The following is a 16,705-nucleotide window of genomic DNA, read 5'->3' as shown; positions in this document are numbered from 1 at the left end:
ATCGATTGTGACGAGGAATAAAATGGAAATTTTTCAAAGTTGATGTTTATGTGTGTGTATATGTATGTGTGTATACATGATATGTGTATATAAGTAGATTCATTAACACTTATTTTTAAATCGCAGTAGCATGTAAAGAATACAATAAAAAAGAAATCTCGATAACATTAAATTTACATTTAAATTAAATCGCGATTATTTCGTCTCGGAATGGCAGTGATTGACTGAATCGTTTTTATTTCAATTATATATAATATACTGAAATGTGTTCTGCCTATCAAACTATACATTCCTTAACATCACACATGCAAAACAATCAACGTTCTCACGAACGCATTGACGATTAACTTTTCGCGTGATTCGATTCGCTATTTTCCGCAGGCCGATTAAATTAATTATTGCTCTACAATTAAACAGTATATTTTGAAGTTTATATTGTTTGTCAGCTCAAGGAATTTACGAATGTATCTTTTCTTGTAAGAACTATTCAATTTTTTTCTAATCTTTTTTCAATTTTTTTATCAACTTTTTGTAACTTGCTTGGAGAATATTCGAGTTTTTTACTTTGATCATATAGCTAATATATCATCTAAGTGTCATTTCGATATATTATACGGAAAGAACTGTTTTGTGAAGTCCGACTGAATTTAACTAGACAAATCTGAAAATTTTGATGGATGATCAAAATAATTATGTAGAACGCTCAAACTAATTGCTAGGATTTTAAAATTTTTTGCAATATCATTTATCGTGTTTGAGATTTCTACGTAATTTATATTTTGATAGTTCCACAAAATTATTTTCAGCTCTAGAGAAATTTCTAGATTTTCAGCAAAATCGTTCTTTTTGTATACCGTTGCAATAAATTCCTTCACACAAATATTGACTTAGATCTTTTTAGTATCATAAATTATCGTACTTCTTTCTCTTGTTGTTTCCAGGTAGATATTGATATTAATTTTCGCAATTTGGTGATAGAATCTCATGTAAAATCGTGAAAAATTGATTTAATTTCCCGGAATAATATAAAATTAAATTCTATCTAGAATTATATCGAAACTTCGATCGACGTCACTTCTATATTATCATGATCTTTCTTGAGATCAATTATATGATGACGATTTTTTGTACAATTTCGTCTCAGAATTCGGTCTCACACAGTATCCGTCATCTTTCAATGGAAACATAAAAAACAATAAGTTTTTTTTTTTTCGGAATGACGTCAATGCCTTGTCACGTAATGCTTGTAATTTCTGTCAATGGCATCAAGTGAGTTAATTCCTCAACTATAACAAGAAAGACACATATATAATCACTCCTGTCACTATATTTGTACAATTGCAACGACGGCGTCCAGAACAGCTGCACTTCTTTCTCGACCAGTCCTCTTCAACGTTGAACTTGTTGGTGACTTTAATGAAGGGATCGCGAGATCGCTTCTCCGTGATCGACTGTCAACCGTCATCAGTGTTGAATCGGGCATCCTTGTCAAAAGGATGAGCCTTTCCAAGGTTTCCTACGCTGGCGCCTGCGCCATCGGCCTGTGGATCGGCACTGAAATCACATAGATGTCCAGCTTCTCGCCGGACGTCTTGTCGACGATCTCGTTGTAGTTGACGGAATCGTAAGAAGGTGGAGCGAACAGATGATAAGGCGGTGGCGGGGTCTCCGTAACTCCGGTTGTATTTAACGTCTCAGCACGTTGCGCATAGGGCACTGTCAGAGGTCGACCGCCTCGTCGGCAGCACCACTCGGAACAGCTGACGATGAGAAAAAACGCCACCAAGCCGCCAAACGAGCCGATGTACCAGACTATCGACCACGGATCCAATGGGTTCTGCATGTCGCCGTTGACTACAACAAAATGTGGACCTGTGAGCGAGGAGCTCGTTAATAATCAGAAATGTCTTGATTTCGCAAACTACGCTCATGCGAAGGAATCACGGGGATACAATTAGAATGGCATTCATGTAAAGCGGCTCCAGACGACATGGCCAATGTATGCCTCTTTAACTTTACGCATATTCGCAAATATTAGCATATATTCGTATGGATAATTATATATGTGTATATAATATTTGCTAATGTTGGCATACATTGACCATGTTGTCTGAAGCTGGCTTAATGAGTATCATAAAATGGTATATTCATGCAAGAATTAAAAGAAAAAAAATTAAGAAAAAAAATTCTCTTTACGTAGTACGAATTATTTCCAAATATTAAAAAATTTAAGTATTTAAGTATTATTGAAAAATTCTTTTCTCTTAGAGAAGATCGGAAATTCTACAATGGAATTACAAGAAGGTCAAAGTAGAAAGAAATATATTTGAGTTGTAAAAAATGTGACAACCGTTTTTATTTGCGATCCACGTTACTCTTTGTTGTCTGCTTTAAGATGCCATTCTCGATAGAAATACGAGACGATGAGTGTAGCATCTAAAATTAGTTCGATGCTTCGTCGCTAAAGTACTAGTGGAATCAGAACCGTTATCAAGAACATTATCTATTTTTCAAATTTACATTTGCAAATATTGTTTGTTATCATACGTAGTCAGTTTTTTGCTAGATATATATATAAAAAAAAACGGGCAAGGGGCAATAAAAAAAATTCTTGTTGATTTCATGTTTCAAGTTCGCGCGATAAAATCAGATACATATTTTCCATTCTCGATACTCTCGCGATATGAATATATGGAAAATTTCTTACAAAAACTACACCCTTTTTTCCGATTGATGACGTGTGTGTGCAAAATGGACATTCTCGATTACTATTAATGATGTGTACAATGTGAATTCAGAAAGGAGATGCAAATGAAGATGGAACTACTACATATTTGCATAAATCCTTGGCGCATGCGGCGCCATGAATTGTTCTTTGCAAGTGATTTTAACGGGATGCGTGCGAACTTGAGAACTTGATTTCAAATATCAGTTTCGTATCACCTTATCCGCTAAGTGATAAGACCGATTCTTTACACTATGTGATTATTATTATTATTACGGATATATAATTCTTTATAGTATATTGTGAACTGTAAACAGTGCAATAATATTGAAAATATCACGTAAAATACAACTTCAATGTATATTACACACGTTTCTATTTTTTACATGATATTTTCGATATTGTTGTACTGTGAATCATAGTCCACTATTATTATCGTATTAATTTGACGTAGCTAAATTTTTCAAAAAGTTACATCAGATTTTCTATTACTTTATTTTGTATTATTATTACATCAGTTTCTACTTGTAAACATTTAATCCTCTACTGGTATTTTATAATTCCAATTAATAAAAAGTCGTATTTCTCGATATTGTTTGTGCAGAGAATTAAATTAGCATCGAGATAAAAACGAAATGTTATGTCGCGCTTCATGGCAGATAAACTTGAATTTGACAATTTGTCACAGGGAAATATTACAAAGGTCAAGAATGTAACGCGATATTGACGGAGCAAAGTAATATTTTGCAGTGATAATTTTCGTATTATCGATATGTGCAAATATTTCGCGAAATGCTGAAGGTTACGATTTGAATAATGAATATGATTTCTATAATGTTTTTAATGATTTTTGACCTTCGCGCAAGGTTTGATATTATAAATATTTCGCGAAACGCTGAAGGTTGCGATTTGAATAATGAATATGATTTCTATAATGTTTTTAATGATTTTTGACCTTCGCGCAAGGTTTGATATTATAAATATTTCGCGAAACGCTGAAGGTTGCGATTTGAATAATGAATATGATTTCTATAATGTTTTTAATGATTTTTGACCTTCGCGCAAGGTTTGATATTAATGCAAAACACAGAACGGATATAAAAAGAATTTATCAATGTTTTTCGATGTATTTGATATCAAAATATGCATACCAAAATATTATATTTGAAAGTGATGCATGAAAACGTGATCTCGAATTGTAGTAGGAAATACGCTATGATTCGTGGTGACACGAGGATGGTGCGCGATACTATTACTATGAAGTCACTCTCGTGCACCAGTAAATATGATTCATGTTCTTACCACTCTCTTCCGTGTCTCTTTCTTTCTCCGTGTTCTCCTCCTTCCCCCCGAATGCAATCACATAGACTGTACCGTCGTCGACGTCGTCGTCGTCGTTGGATTTCGAGTCGACCGAGTGACGATTGTCGTTTACACTGTGAGTTGCTTTATTGCTCTCCATTCGCCTTTCAGCACCGATGTAACTCGACACCGTATGAGCTACAAAAAATTATGATCACTTAATTAATTGCACTTAACTTAACGCTCGTGAATGCATATGTTATGCTTCCTGAATATTTCTTGCGTTATTTCGTCTTTTAATATAAATTTATAAACGTTATTTCTAATACTTGATGCAATAATTACTTCTAAACGTTCAATTTAAATAAAATATGATTATTACAATCCAATATTGAAACATTAATATTTTATTTAAATTATGTATATTTATTGAAAAAGTTATTACTATAAGTTTATAAAAAAAAATATTTTTTAGAAAAATGAAAAAAAAGTAAAAAAGAAAAAGATAAGAAAAGGAAGGAGTTATAAATAGATGTAAAATACTTTTTTATCTCCTTCCTTTCCTATCTTTTTCTTGTTTAGTTTTTTTTTCTTCATTTTTCTAAAAGAATTTTTGAGTGAAACATAGTACAGGTATTTTCCGTTATCTGGTAGTTCTAGCACATTGCATTCCCGAGCAAAATGTAACTGCACGCGTATATATCATATCATGCAAAATCTCAGGGCTAAAGATGTTAACACCGAATAAACAACTCCGCCTGTCGCTCGTTAACCTGCATCAAGGTACTTCATGTGCCGTTTATTACGAGGCGTAGGCTGTGAAGTCAATATACGTTGAAGAAGATGCCGTCCGCAGCTTCGATTGCGTTGTCGGCGCCAGTCTTATTCCGTCTTGTTAGCAAATGCGTATCTTTTATCGCGAATACGAATGATAGCGGGAGAATAGACTCGAGAAAACAGATGTACCTGATAATTAACTAATTAAAATAGTTGGCGATGTTGCTGGTTATATTGTTTGAAAAATTACCTCGAAATAATGAACATTAAGTTGGTGATTTTGTAGACGAGAACTTCTCATAGCAAGTTTCCTTAAATGTTAGCCGAGAGATACGTATAGAGTCTAACTATCAAATAAATTCGATTGGTATAATAAAGATCTCAATCTCCACGCAATCTTCTAAATGGTTCCTTTTCTTAAGTAACGAGATAGTACGCAATGTATGGCTAGCATGTTCGAGAGCCATTTCTGCCTATCGGGATTAAATAGTTAACTTCGTTCGACAAGTTAAATCCATTCTTGAGGAGTCATGTTAGTATTAATTACCGTGAAGTATCTTCAATTATATATGAACGATCCTGAAGGAAAGTTTCGCGAGTTCATATAAGTCGACAATTATACGTTACAAATTTTAAACTTTTATTCTATCTATATAACAGTACTCGTTTTTTTAAACCTATAAAAAAGTAATTGTAAATAAAAAATGGTTTAATGAAGTCTTAATAATTTCGCTATAATTTAATTTGTGTTTATGCCAATAGTTGAATAGTTTTATTATTGTTATCTCTTAATAAATAAATAAATTAATAAAACAGTTTTCTCCGTTTTTCTATTGAATTGTACATATAAAGAACGTTTTACAGCCGCTTTGTGCTATTTTTAGCTTATTGTTAGGCCTTACAAAGTAGTGAAGCGTGAAATCGATCGAAGCTCGGGCTTTCCTTTTTAAAGAGAAAGAGGAAGAGAAAGAGAGGAGAGAGGAAGAAAGAATACCGATATTGTTACAATTTCTTAAAGCGAGGCGTGGCTGATGTCTTTTAGTTCTTCCAGAATCTCATGTCTCTACTCTGACATGATTATCCGTAACATCCGCTACTTACAATTAACAACATCAACTATAGATTTTACTTCGATTTTATGGACAAAGTTATCTGTGTAAGAGCGTGTGACGAATAGCATTTATTATAAGAGTTGCTTTCATATTATGTGCAAATCCGATTTAATATACTATAGTGTGCTATAATTGACTATTTAATATTCTATAATTTTCTAATTGGCTATGAATATTTTGGCAGATTAAGATACGTGTTAATTTCATCGTACAAACGTTTGAATCAATAATATATCAAGTTTATGTATATTAAATATTTATAATCGAAAGGATGAAAAATACTGTTCCGATAAATAGTTCTTTTTATAGTTTTAAATTTAATTTCTTTTTATTAATAACATACTGAATATATTATATTAAGAGAGAGTATTAAATAAGAATTTGACAGTTCAGAAATTAAAAATTTAGCTTCTCAAAATCAAATAAATTTCATCTTTACGTTTATATATAATTTGACATATATTTTCAAAGATATAGAAGAGATACTCGATTTATAATGCTACCGGAGATGACACGTATTTGTAAACTTGTTCGTTTTTCGTCTGTTGAGTCATATAGGTCGCGTGTAATTAAAGACGAAGTCATGAGAGAGACAAATGAAAAGAAGAAAGAAAGAGAGACAGAGAGGAGGAGCAACTCGACACTTGTACACGTGTAAATAAATATCCATTATTTCCCGCTAGTTCATCGGAATTTGAGTTGAGTCTACATTTCGCAGATCACGTACGCTTTTCCGTTAAAGAAAAACAATTACGAAAACGAATTCCTACCGGTTGAGATACAGGGGGCAATTTAAGAGTCACAACAGATGAAAATCTCGATTTTTACAAGATGCGTGCGGCTGATGTAACCTCTAGCAATAGCAATAAAACAACTACACATATATACACATGAAAGATCTCGAATACTATGTGTCTTTGTTCACGATTTACAATTGTTGGGGCGTCGCACGCGCATATGGCAAACGGTATCATTAGCGTCGTTACGATATTATGCGACGGGTGTTGCATTTATGTAACGGTGTTTTCTCTCTCTCTCTCTTTTTCTCTGTTTCTTATTCACAATTGCGAGTCATGTTCCAAGCGATCGATGTTCAAATGTTCGAATGCAACGCAGCCGGCTACGCCCAAAATGTAAATCTTTTGCCTATGACCAATGCCCGGTGAAACTCGCAAGGTTACGTTATTTACGATGTGAAGTTTTATTCTGGGCACATACACGGTCACATCACATGTTGAGAAACATGTGACGTGACAATCTGTCGGTACTTGGTAGTATCGTTAATAGTCTCTGTCTGCTGGGACAACAATCGCATGATCCCTTTCCACTAATTTGTCGTAATACGAAATGCAACCGTTCTAGGAAAAAGACGCATCGATTCGAAAAGAGATACTGAAACATTGTTATTTATGCCTGACAAAGTACTTAAAGCTCGTTAACTTCATTTCTGTATGCTCCCTGACGTCTATACTGTAAATGGAGTTCAAGACCGATTTCCTACATACTTATGTTTATCTCGAAATATCTGCCACTATAAGATTATAAGTACACTGTTTACATTTTTGTATAAAAAAATGTTTATTTTAACATTTTTGCATGTCTTGGAAGGTTTATTATACGTTTTTAAGTTAAAATTAACATTTTATTTTTAACAATATATCAAAGATTTTATTTTAGATAATGCGAACTGATATGTCATTATATAAAATAGAGAAACAGAGAGAGAGAGAGAGAGAGAGAAAATAATCCTAGAAATGTCAGATGTTGACATTGCTGAGGCATATTTATTGTATCATTGTTAAGAAACATCATATATATACTTCATGTCGCTTCGCACTGATAAACTCTTTACGCAAACTTTTGAACTTTACAACGGAAGTCTGCTTAAAGTCTTCGCGTTCAAGCATCTCCTCGTGAAAACGACTCCTTCTGCCGCGAGGATGTTGTTTGTAAAGTTTTACCTGACGCAAGTACGGTACTGTAGTACATCGTGGTTACGGAGACATCGGGTTGATCGAAATATTTGCGAAATTCCAGGCAGCAACGAAATCGAGATAAATCGCCAACGGTAGCAATGAGTAATATTTTATGGTGATATATATATATCTTCCGGATCGTGAAGATCATATAAATCAAGTGTGATAAGAAAAAAAACTGTTTTACACATTGCGATTTTATTAACTTCAACGTAAATTACATCTTGAGATATCACAGAAATAAATTTTAATGATATTACTCATATCTTCGATTAACCTTTTTCTTCTTTTATGATCTGGTTATAACATGAGAGATTGTCTCCCGCAATATTTAAATTAATTTTTTCGAGATTACTTTTCTTTTGATTTTTTTTCATTATAAGATCGACCTTTCGATTGACAGGTTTGGAAGATATCAAATTGATAAATATATTTTAAAACTTGATTATCGCAGTAATCGGATATCATATCTTTTTTTCATCTTTTGTAAAATATACATGTATTGCGTGATGAAATATTCTTTATGCATCTACGTACGTGCGTTATCGTAACGTGGAAAGATACACGGCGTTTACACGCTCAAAAGCGAGGTTTCATATATATACATTTTAATAATCGTATAAATCCGACGATATCACTCACTAACGATTTGTTAATTCATGAAGTTGTCGTTAGACGCATGCATTCAGTCGTTGATCACTATGCAATTCATTAATGTTAATTGTTTTTTTTTTCAAAGCGATGTAAAAATTCCACTTTAAAACGAAACGAGAATATAAACTGACCCTGACGTCGCGTCGATTTTAATAAGATACTTATAAAGCCAAATTTCATATCTTTTCTAAAATACGTAAACGTCTCATTTGTGAATATATTGCTGCGTAAGTTCTATTTATGCTGATATGATGCAAATCAAGTTAAAATATCTTGCATCAAAATCCAATATATCGTCATTGTTATTTATGAGGTAAATTTTCTTTTTTTTTATCTCTTTATCGGATATTGTCCTCGTTGTTCGTATTTGTGGCATAAAATTTTTCAAATCATTGACAAGTGCGAACGCTTACAGTACCTTCATCACGTGTTGTACAAACGAGTTTTTGCTTCGTTTTACGCTTCGTTTTCCTTCGGTTTATCAACGAAGGAAAAATTTGTAAAGCAAACAATGTCTTATCTGTGTCGTATTTTAACAGCTACTTTATATTTATACGACATGTTTCGAATTCTATTGTCATTCAGGCGACAATAGAAAATACAATATTTCGTTCTTCTTTACATCGTATAGATAACATTTGTATTAGAAGTTTCTTAGAACCGATAAAATTTCTATATTTAAGCACCATTGAATAAAGCTTATGCGGTAATCTAACGTATGCAAATTTATATATGCATTTCGTATATTTTAATGATATATGTACATAAGCAATGTAAAATGATTACAGGTGACACATGTGATTGCTACATCACCGTAGGAGTTCGCAACGGAGCCACGATTTCGATCGTCGGTAAAAATCGTTATCGCGGGATATCCCGCGTGTCTCATGAAATTAATCACGCGCGAGTGACAATCGCGAGAGTGCCGATTCAAATATCGTGCGATTATCAGAGAATGTTAATCATTCGTTCGAAATCGCGAGTTTACAACGTAATACGTAAAAGAAAAGTCTCGGGAGTGCGGTCTTGAATTAATTGGGCGATATTATTTATTGCGTTAATTAAAACGTCATGCAACAATTAAAGCTAATATTTATACACGTGTTTCGGCAAAAACAGAAGGTTATCAGAAACTACGTCAATAAAATAACGCATGGGAAGCCGTGGAACGTATTGGGTAAGTCAAATTATTTGTTATATTTGCATTCACACACTTGTTAATTACAAACGGAGTAAAGTTATCATTCAGGAATTGTATTTTTATTCCAAAAAGTAACGACCCTTAAAATGTTTCTATTTGTGACGATCGAAGATCGAATCTTATATTGCAGAATTTTATATTGCGAAGACGGTCTGACTCGCAATATAAAATTCCGTAATATTAAATATTTTATGACATTCCAGATTAAAAATACTAATTAACTATACTTACTATACCATCAGAATCGATTAATAATGAGTCTTATTGTGATAGGATTGAACAAATAGATTCGTAGAAACCTCGATCGTAATTAATTATTTTGTTGGGCAATAAATAAACGGTATTGGTCCAATTAACTATAAATGTATATGTGCAATGATTCTGTGCGTTTCTCAAAGCTACTTTAATTTCGATGGCACCATCGTGATAACATTGTTTGCTCTATCAACAATTATAACCGGCGCTTTTACGTAACAACTGAATAATTGAAATTGACGCTTCGACAATCGACGCATCGGCTATCTCTGCGTCTCAAAATGCCGTATTAAAATGTGGTATGCTTTTAACATACATTCGCGCAAAAAGAGTGTAAAAAAGAAAGAGAAAACAAGCGAAAAATAAGGCCGCATGTGCAGGTGCTATGCGTAATTGTTCCCTAATAGGTAATCAAATCAGACACTGATGGTGTAAACAAGTGACGTAATCATTGAGATACGTCGGTGGAAAACAAACCGACCGTGCTCACGAAATCATGCCAACGTATATAACACGAGATTTGGATTTCCCTTCGATTCCTTTACAGTGTGTGACCTTCAATCGGGAGCCTCTCTTACGACCTTCGAGAGTTCGCGTTCAAGTTAGTTTTTTACAGTCTCTCAGCTTCTGCTTGCCCTTCTCGCCCGCGCTAACTCACGTTCTTGCTAGCCTGCTTCATGTCTGAATATACTTCAGGTCTTTGTCTTGTTAAGAGGCTGAGTCTGACTAAAAATCGAGTCGATAAGATGACTGATACGTATACAAGTGCATCGATTGATATTGAGTAATTATTAATGGCGTTGTCCCAAATTTAATGCCTCTTAGGATACGATCAATAAAGTAGATGTATTTGTTATCGCTGCGATATTATATCGATATTTATAAACGGAATTTTCTTTCCTTGATATTGTCATACAGTATTATTACATTAGACTTGATTAAATCGAAATGTACAAAATTATATTTGAATATAGAGATATTTCTACGTGTTATTTTATTTTACGTGTACCACTTATAAGAACAAGGTAAAGTTTTTGAGGGGGGAGGGCGGACCTTTTATCGCTGTGATATTATATCGATATTTATAAACGGAATTCCCTTTCCATTGATATTGTCATATAGTATTTTTACATTAAACTTAATTAAATCGAAATGTACAGAATTATATTTGAATATAGAGAAATTTCTACGTTATTTTATTTCACGTATATTACTGATAAGAATAAGGTTAAGTTTTGGGGAAGGGGCGGACCTTTTATTACGTTCACAGAAAAGTTTTCGCAGTGTAGCCAATAAAATGTTACGCTGAGTGCTGCTTCGTGATTCTACTTAATGACTCGATCGCGGTAGTTTTCCGAAAGACGTAGAAACGCGCCTAATTGTACTTGAAGAGTACAATTGTATCCGAAGAATTGCGAAATTATCCGGAACTTTATCCGCCCAGGAAGTTTTCGTACTCCATAACTGTACTTTTGTGACCAAATCCGGCGAGTGTCCTTGGCGTCGCTTCAAGTTCCGTGATCACCATGTATTATTATCGGAAGTATTGTTAGGCAGGTTTAAGAGGGTACCAAGAGCATTGTCAGCGAATACGTATCGATGAGTGTCGTTATTCTTTCAAAAGAGAATATCGGACTTTACTTTTTTTTCCCTTCTCTCCCACTCAGCTCTCGCCTAGGTATAGTTTTAAAGTGGAGTGTGCTTTATTGAAGTATAATATTTCAAAGTCAAGTATGTGTAAGACTTCATATGATGTCATCTAGAAAAGGAGATATTGCATAAAAATTGCAATATTGGAACCTAGCTCTTCAAACAGCACGACATTTATAATATATACGTCAAAATAAATGCTGCCATTTACATTTAATTGCTTATTAATATCAATATCCAGTTACAATTAAACCAAGAGAAAAAAATTTCTGATCAAAAATTAACGAATCAGAAGATTCTAATCATATCAATACGAATTCTGGTTATATTTCAACTAGAATTTAATAAATTTAATAAAAAAATTCTGATTTATCCATTTTTACAATCTCAATTAATGCAACCAGGCTTTTTTCAGTATACCGTTTTTAATCTACGATCATATTATCGCGATGTTAACTTTAATAAAGACTTAAATTTCTTGTTAAGTTCAGGACTAATTTTTCCTTCGAAACAAAGTAGCGAGAAAATTTGTGTCTTTAAGTCTACTTAAATGTAGGAAGTTTCATCATAATTGTATGAAGGATCCACAGGATGTATTCGAGGCTAGAGATAGATAACGGTTTCCCGGTTGCTTTTGTACTATATTTAGTAACGTGAACATTATGTGTGCAATTGTATGCTCGTACATCCGTTAACTGGGCGTCTAGACGGGTTTATTCGACTGGTTGGATAAAAATTCGAAAGACATTTGGCATGGTTCAAATATGTTTACAATCTATATATTAGAAAGTTCCAAGTTGACCTTTTACTGTACGTATGACACGGTTAATGGCACTATGTAACATTTTCAACAGAATTTATTACGATTATACTTTTTTTTATTACTCTACTACTTTTTTTTACTACTCTCTATTATACTTTTTTTTTATTACGATTATCTATATCGATATTTACTAATATCATTGCATATTACGAGATACTATTAATTTTTTTAGCATTAATAATAATATAAAATAATCTGTACCAATAAAAACGTTTAAGCAATTCTGCTGCGATCAATCTTTTTATAAATTGTGTCGCGGTAAAAACGATCACATTCTCCGAATAGGTACTTAAGATCTCGATTATTTAAGAGTGAGATATCAAAAAAAGTCGTTGCATTGGTATCGCGCAGACGCTATTGAATTATTACGGCGTATTCTCGTTAATAAAATAACGTTTTATTACAATCTTCGCGCGTGGTTTCTCGACATTTCACGCGAAATCTAAATTTCCGTGAAGAAAATTTCGGCTACTGAATGAGATCACGAGATGAATATTAAAGGAATGGTTCATTTTATATTTACTCCAGTTTTCGCTCTAAAACATTATTAAACAAAAATTAGTCGGATTTGTTTTGATCTAATAATTTTGATCTAATCACGCATTCTTGCAGCAATTACAACGCTATCAAATGTGATATTTTTAGTCACGTGAGAACGTTGATTATCGATATATTAGATAAAAGCCTGAAGCGAGGTAGTGCAGTCAAATATCTAGTCTAATTGCTTTATATCACAACTATTGAATATCCAAGATATTTCTCGTTTAAAAATGCACGGGAAAGGGAGGGCAGAAGTTACAGGAGAATGATCGAAACTTTGGTGCCGATCGAACTTTCGTACACTGGAAGCGGATCAAATCTGTCTGACTCTGGCAGGTAAACAGTTCAAGCGAAATTCTCGTCGACTGCGAGAACGCGCGCGAGATAAATCTGTCATTCTCACAACGGCAGTATGCAAAATCTACGCGCGACAGAACACACATGGTGCAATCATGGATTTAACCGCGAACTTCGCGATACGAGTTCTTTCGAGAACCGCCTGTGCGATTAGTGATTTTCCTACCGCGTTTGTGCGACCTTCGAATGCGAATTCGATACAAGCTATTCCGATAAGAACATCATTCGAGAAAGAAAAAAGACGCATAAATTGAATTGCGCTAATTGGAAATTGATGGAAAAAGCATTATGTATGTATTCCTTTTTCCAGAAATTTGTCTATTGCAATTTATATAAAATATCGTATTGAGAAATTTAATGATTTCAAAGGGAAATTTTGAAAATTAAAATTAAGTAAAATATTTGTCTGCACAAAGTTTTATAAATTGAAAAAAATATTGTCTATACGTTTATTCTCATTATAATATGTGTATGTGTGTGTGTGTGTGTCGTATCTAAATAGTTTTATAATTAAATTTAAATATTTTTATACAATTAAATTTTAATATAATTTTGATATCAATATCTAATTTTATATATATATGAAACTATATATTGTTGATATTAAAATTATATATATAAAATAATATATGAATTTTAAAGCGCGTTGCTTAATTTTAAATTTTAATTTTCCCCGATATTTTATTCTTAGATTATTGTGTAGTTCACGTCAGTACGAGTAATGTCAAGAGTGATTTGACATAATTCTTGGAAAATCTCTCATCTTCCTTGATGGAAGGAACTTGGCTAATATATGCATTAATGCTTGCTTAAGATATGCACTAATTGGCTATGAGAAATTAAGGTCCGGCACGAGATGGATTAGACTTAGGTTAATTAATAGTGGAAGGCTACAAACTGAAGGATTAAATCGAATTATTGAAATCTCATATTCATATCGATTGCGTCGTGCTTTGAATAATATAAAGTTATCTATATTCGGAGTTGGATCAACTGAAACGCGGTCCAACGAACCAGACTTCTTCAAGCGTATTGATAAAACCTTATGCTATATCTTTCCTTTTTTTTGTTATATTTCATTTTGGAGTACATGAATTGCTTCAAGTTGCAGACATCGTGTTTCTTCTTCGTGCTCCATAATATAGCACTCCGTGATCCAAATACAATATTCGAAGCGTTTCTAAACGGAAATGACACCAGATTTAACCCTAAATAGTTTAAGTAAGGTTCATGACCTATGAGTATTAGATCCAATGAAATATCTGATGCGATATTTATTCGCGTACTGATGTGGAGTTCACAATAGTCTAAGAATAAAACAGACATAAGTAAAATTTAAAATTGTGGGGCACTTTAAAGTTATAGATATTTTACATAAATTTTTTTTATTATATATATAAAATTGGATAATATTATACTATATGATAAAAGTATTTTTTCATAGAAAAATATTTTATTAATGTTTATATAATTTTCTAAATTAATAGAATTATATATATATATATATATATATATATATATAAAATTCTCATAATTCAAAAACTTATATTATAGAAATTGATCGAATATTTTTCTATGAAAAATACTTTTATCATCTTGTGTTATCACTTTTGAGACAGTCATGATTAATGCAATCTCGTTAGAGCACTGTTTCATCATATTGGTTCATAATTAAAGATCTAAGAAAAAAATTTAAATAATGTTTACGATTAATTTGAAGCAAAATACGTAATTCTGCTTGAAGTCATTTACGGGTTTTAACAATTTAAATGTGATCACACGATCGATAAGCGATTCACGTACGTATACTGGTGTCGACACTTGAAACAGGTTATTACCAAAAGTTACCGAAGATCTTGCAAAACTGATTCATGCCTTCGATGGATATATTAGAAAAACTAGAAAAATTGGATATATTTATTCCATCACAATTATAATTATCATTAATACGTAAATTCATTGAAAGTATCGTAACTTACGGCGAGAAAAATTTATACAATGAGTCATAAGATCTCGTGTTTATTCCATCGATTCCGAGATACATCATTATGAGATAAATGCGTCATAAAACTCCGTCAAAGACGCGTACCTGGCAAGGGCGCACTGAGGAAAGCCTGGTTGCTCGCCACAAGGAACGAAACGATAACGAAGAGGCACCACGCCAAAACGATCATTCTGGGATCGAAATGATTATTGAGCAGCACCAAGACGTTCCGTTCAATTGGCTGCTCGACTGATCTGTGCACCACGTTGATGTTCACGCGGTTGTTTTCGCGGACGTGAGCGCGATACACGTGATGTTTATTGCACACACGCGACAAAAACACACGAAAGAAAAAAAGAAAAGAAAGAAAGAAAGAGGGTTTCTAGTTCAAACACGTTTTTCCACTCTTTCGTGCACGAGACGCGCCGCGCAGACGACTCGGCTTCGCCGACTTCTCCGACCGGTTAGCCAGCAGTGAACTGCTCGTGTTCCTGCCTCGGGTATCGTAATATACATAAAGTCGCCAGATAAGCCACGGCTGACACCCCACCACGGACGCGCCTCGTCGTGGGACGGCCCGTTCCTGCTCGCTCTCTGGTGCGCGCCGCTAAAGAGAGCTTGAAATCCTCGCCTCTCGATGTGAAGTACAACGTGGTTTCGTTCGTCTCTCCTTCCATCCTTCTCCAGCCTTCTGTAGGACAATAACTGTCACGACGCTTGTAATTCTTCATTGTGACTGTGTGATTCTTCATTGTCATTACAATTAGCATTACTCACACCTTCGTTGATTAATATACTCCGGTTAAAGCAGCATTTATCGAAATAGATAACATTAATATAATTTTAAGTATTATATAATACCTAATGATATTTTGTATTCTCGGACTGAATTAGTTTTCATAAATTGATATATCTTTCATTTTATATCTAGATTCTTAAAGTACACACAGCGTTTTCTTCTTCTTTTTTGAAATGTAAAACGTGCAAAGTAAGGAGTGGTATGTTGAAGGCCATATGTAAGTTCAAATATATATCAATGGCGTAGGGATGTTCACTTAACAGATCTCTCGTTGATAGTCGACAAGTTGATAATTGGCATGTGGATCGTTAAATGATGAAAAAAGACTAGATCGATAAGGTCTGATTGTATCATAAAAAGTCGCACGATTTCTCTCAGTCATGCTGTGAAAATATTAACACTGTCAGTTTGTTAAGGTCATTTAATAATCAGTCGATAAAATGGTTCGAAGTCCTCTCGTCACTGCACACAATACGATTGTTACATGCTTTCGCGCTCGCTGATCCCGCCGAACTGAACGTCGGATTTTCGAGGGAACGTGGAGACGCGG

General features: G+C 33.6%; 1 protein-coding gene across 2 annotated transcripts; it reads right to left on the bottom strand.

Annotated features, from left to right (window-relative positions):
* Positions 1–795: 795 nt before the first annotated feature.
* LOC108760364 (uncharacterized) lies at positions 796–15,813 on the bottom strand. 2 transcript variants are annotated; one of them, XM_018506264.1, is made up of 3 exons: positions 15,462–15,813; positions 4,028–4,225; positions 796–1,872 (listed from the first exon to the last, which is right to left on the bottom strand). In XM_018506264.1, exons 1-3 carry the CDS (start codon positions 15,544–15,546, stop codon positions 1,517–1,519), a joined length of 639 nt encoding a protein of 212 aa, XP_018361766.1. In that variant the 5' UTR covers positions 15,547–15,813; the 3' UTR covers positions 796–1,516. The 2 variants fall into 2 exon arrangements, with proteins under 2 accessions (XP_018361766.1, XP_018361768.1); XM_018506266.1 differs by having other exon boundaries at positions 796–1,854.
* Between the last annotated feature and the right edge of the window lie 892 nt (positions 15,814–16,705).

The sequence above is a fragment of the Trachymyrmex cornetzi genome, unplaced genomic scaffold (assembly GCF_001594075.2).
Source record: "Trachymyrmex cornetzi isolate Tcor2-1 unplaced genomic scaffold, Tcor1.1 scaffold223, whole genome shotgun sequence".
Taxonomy (NCBI): domain Eukaryota; kingdom Metazoa; phylum Arthropoda; class Insecta; order Hymenoptera; family Formicidae; genus Trachymyrmex; species Trachymyrmex cornetzi.
This window is presented reverse-complemented; position numbering and strand designations above follow the sequence as displayed.

Bases quoted from the DNA above. Each gene is read 5' to 3' on its own strand.
- LOC108760364 (XM_018506264.1), bottom strand. From the start codon at position 15,546: ATGATCGTTTTGGCGTGGTGCCTCTTCGTTATCGTTTCGTTCCTTGTG. The intron at 4,226-15,461 runs GTACGCGTCTTT...AATTTTTTGTAG, and splicing joins CCTCAGTGCGCCCTTGCCAG to CTCATACGGTGTCGAGTTAC. The intron at 1,873-4,027 runs GTAAGAACATGA...CCTCGCTCACAG, and splicing joins AAGAGACACGGAAGAGAGTG to GTCCACATTTTGTTGTAGTC.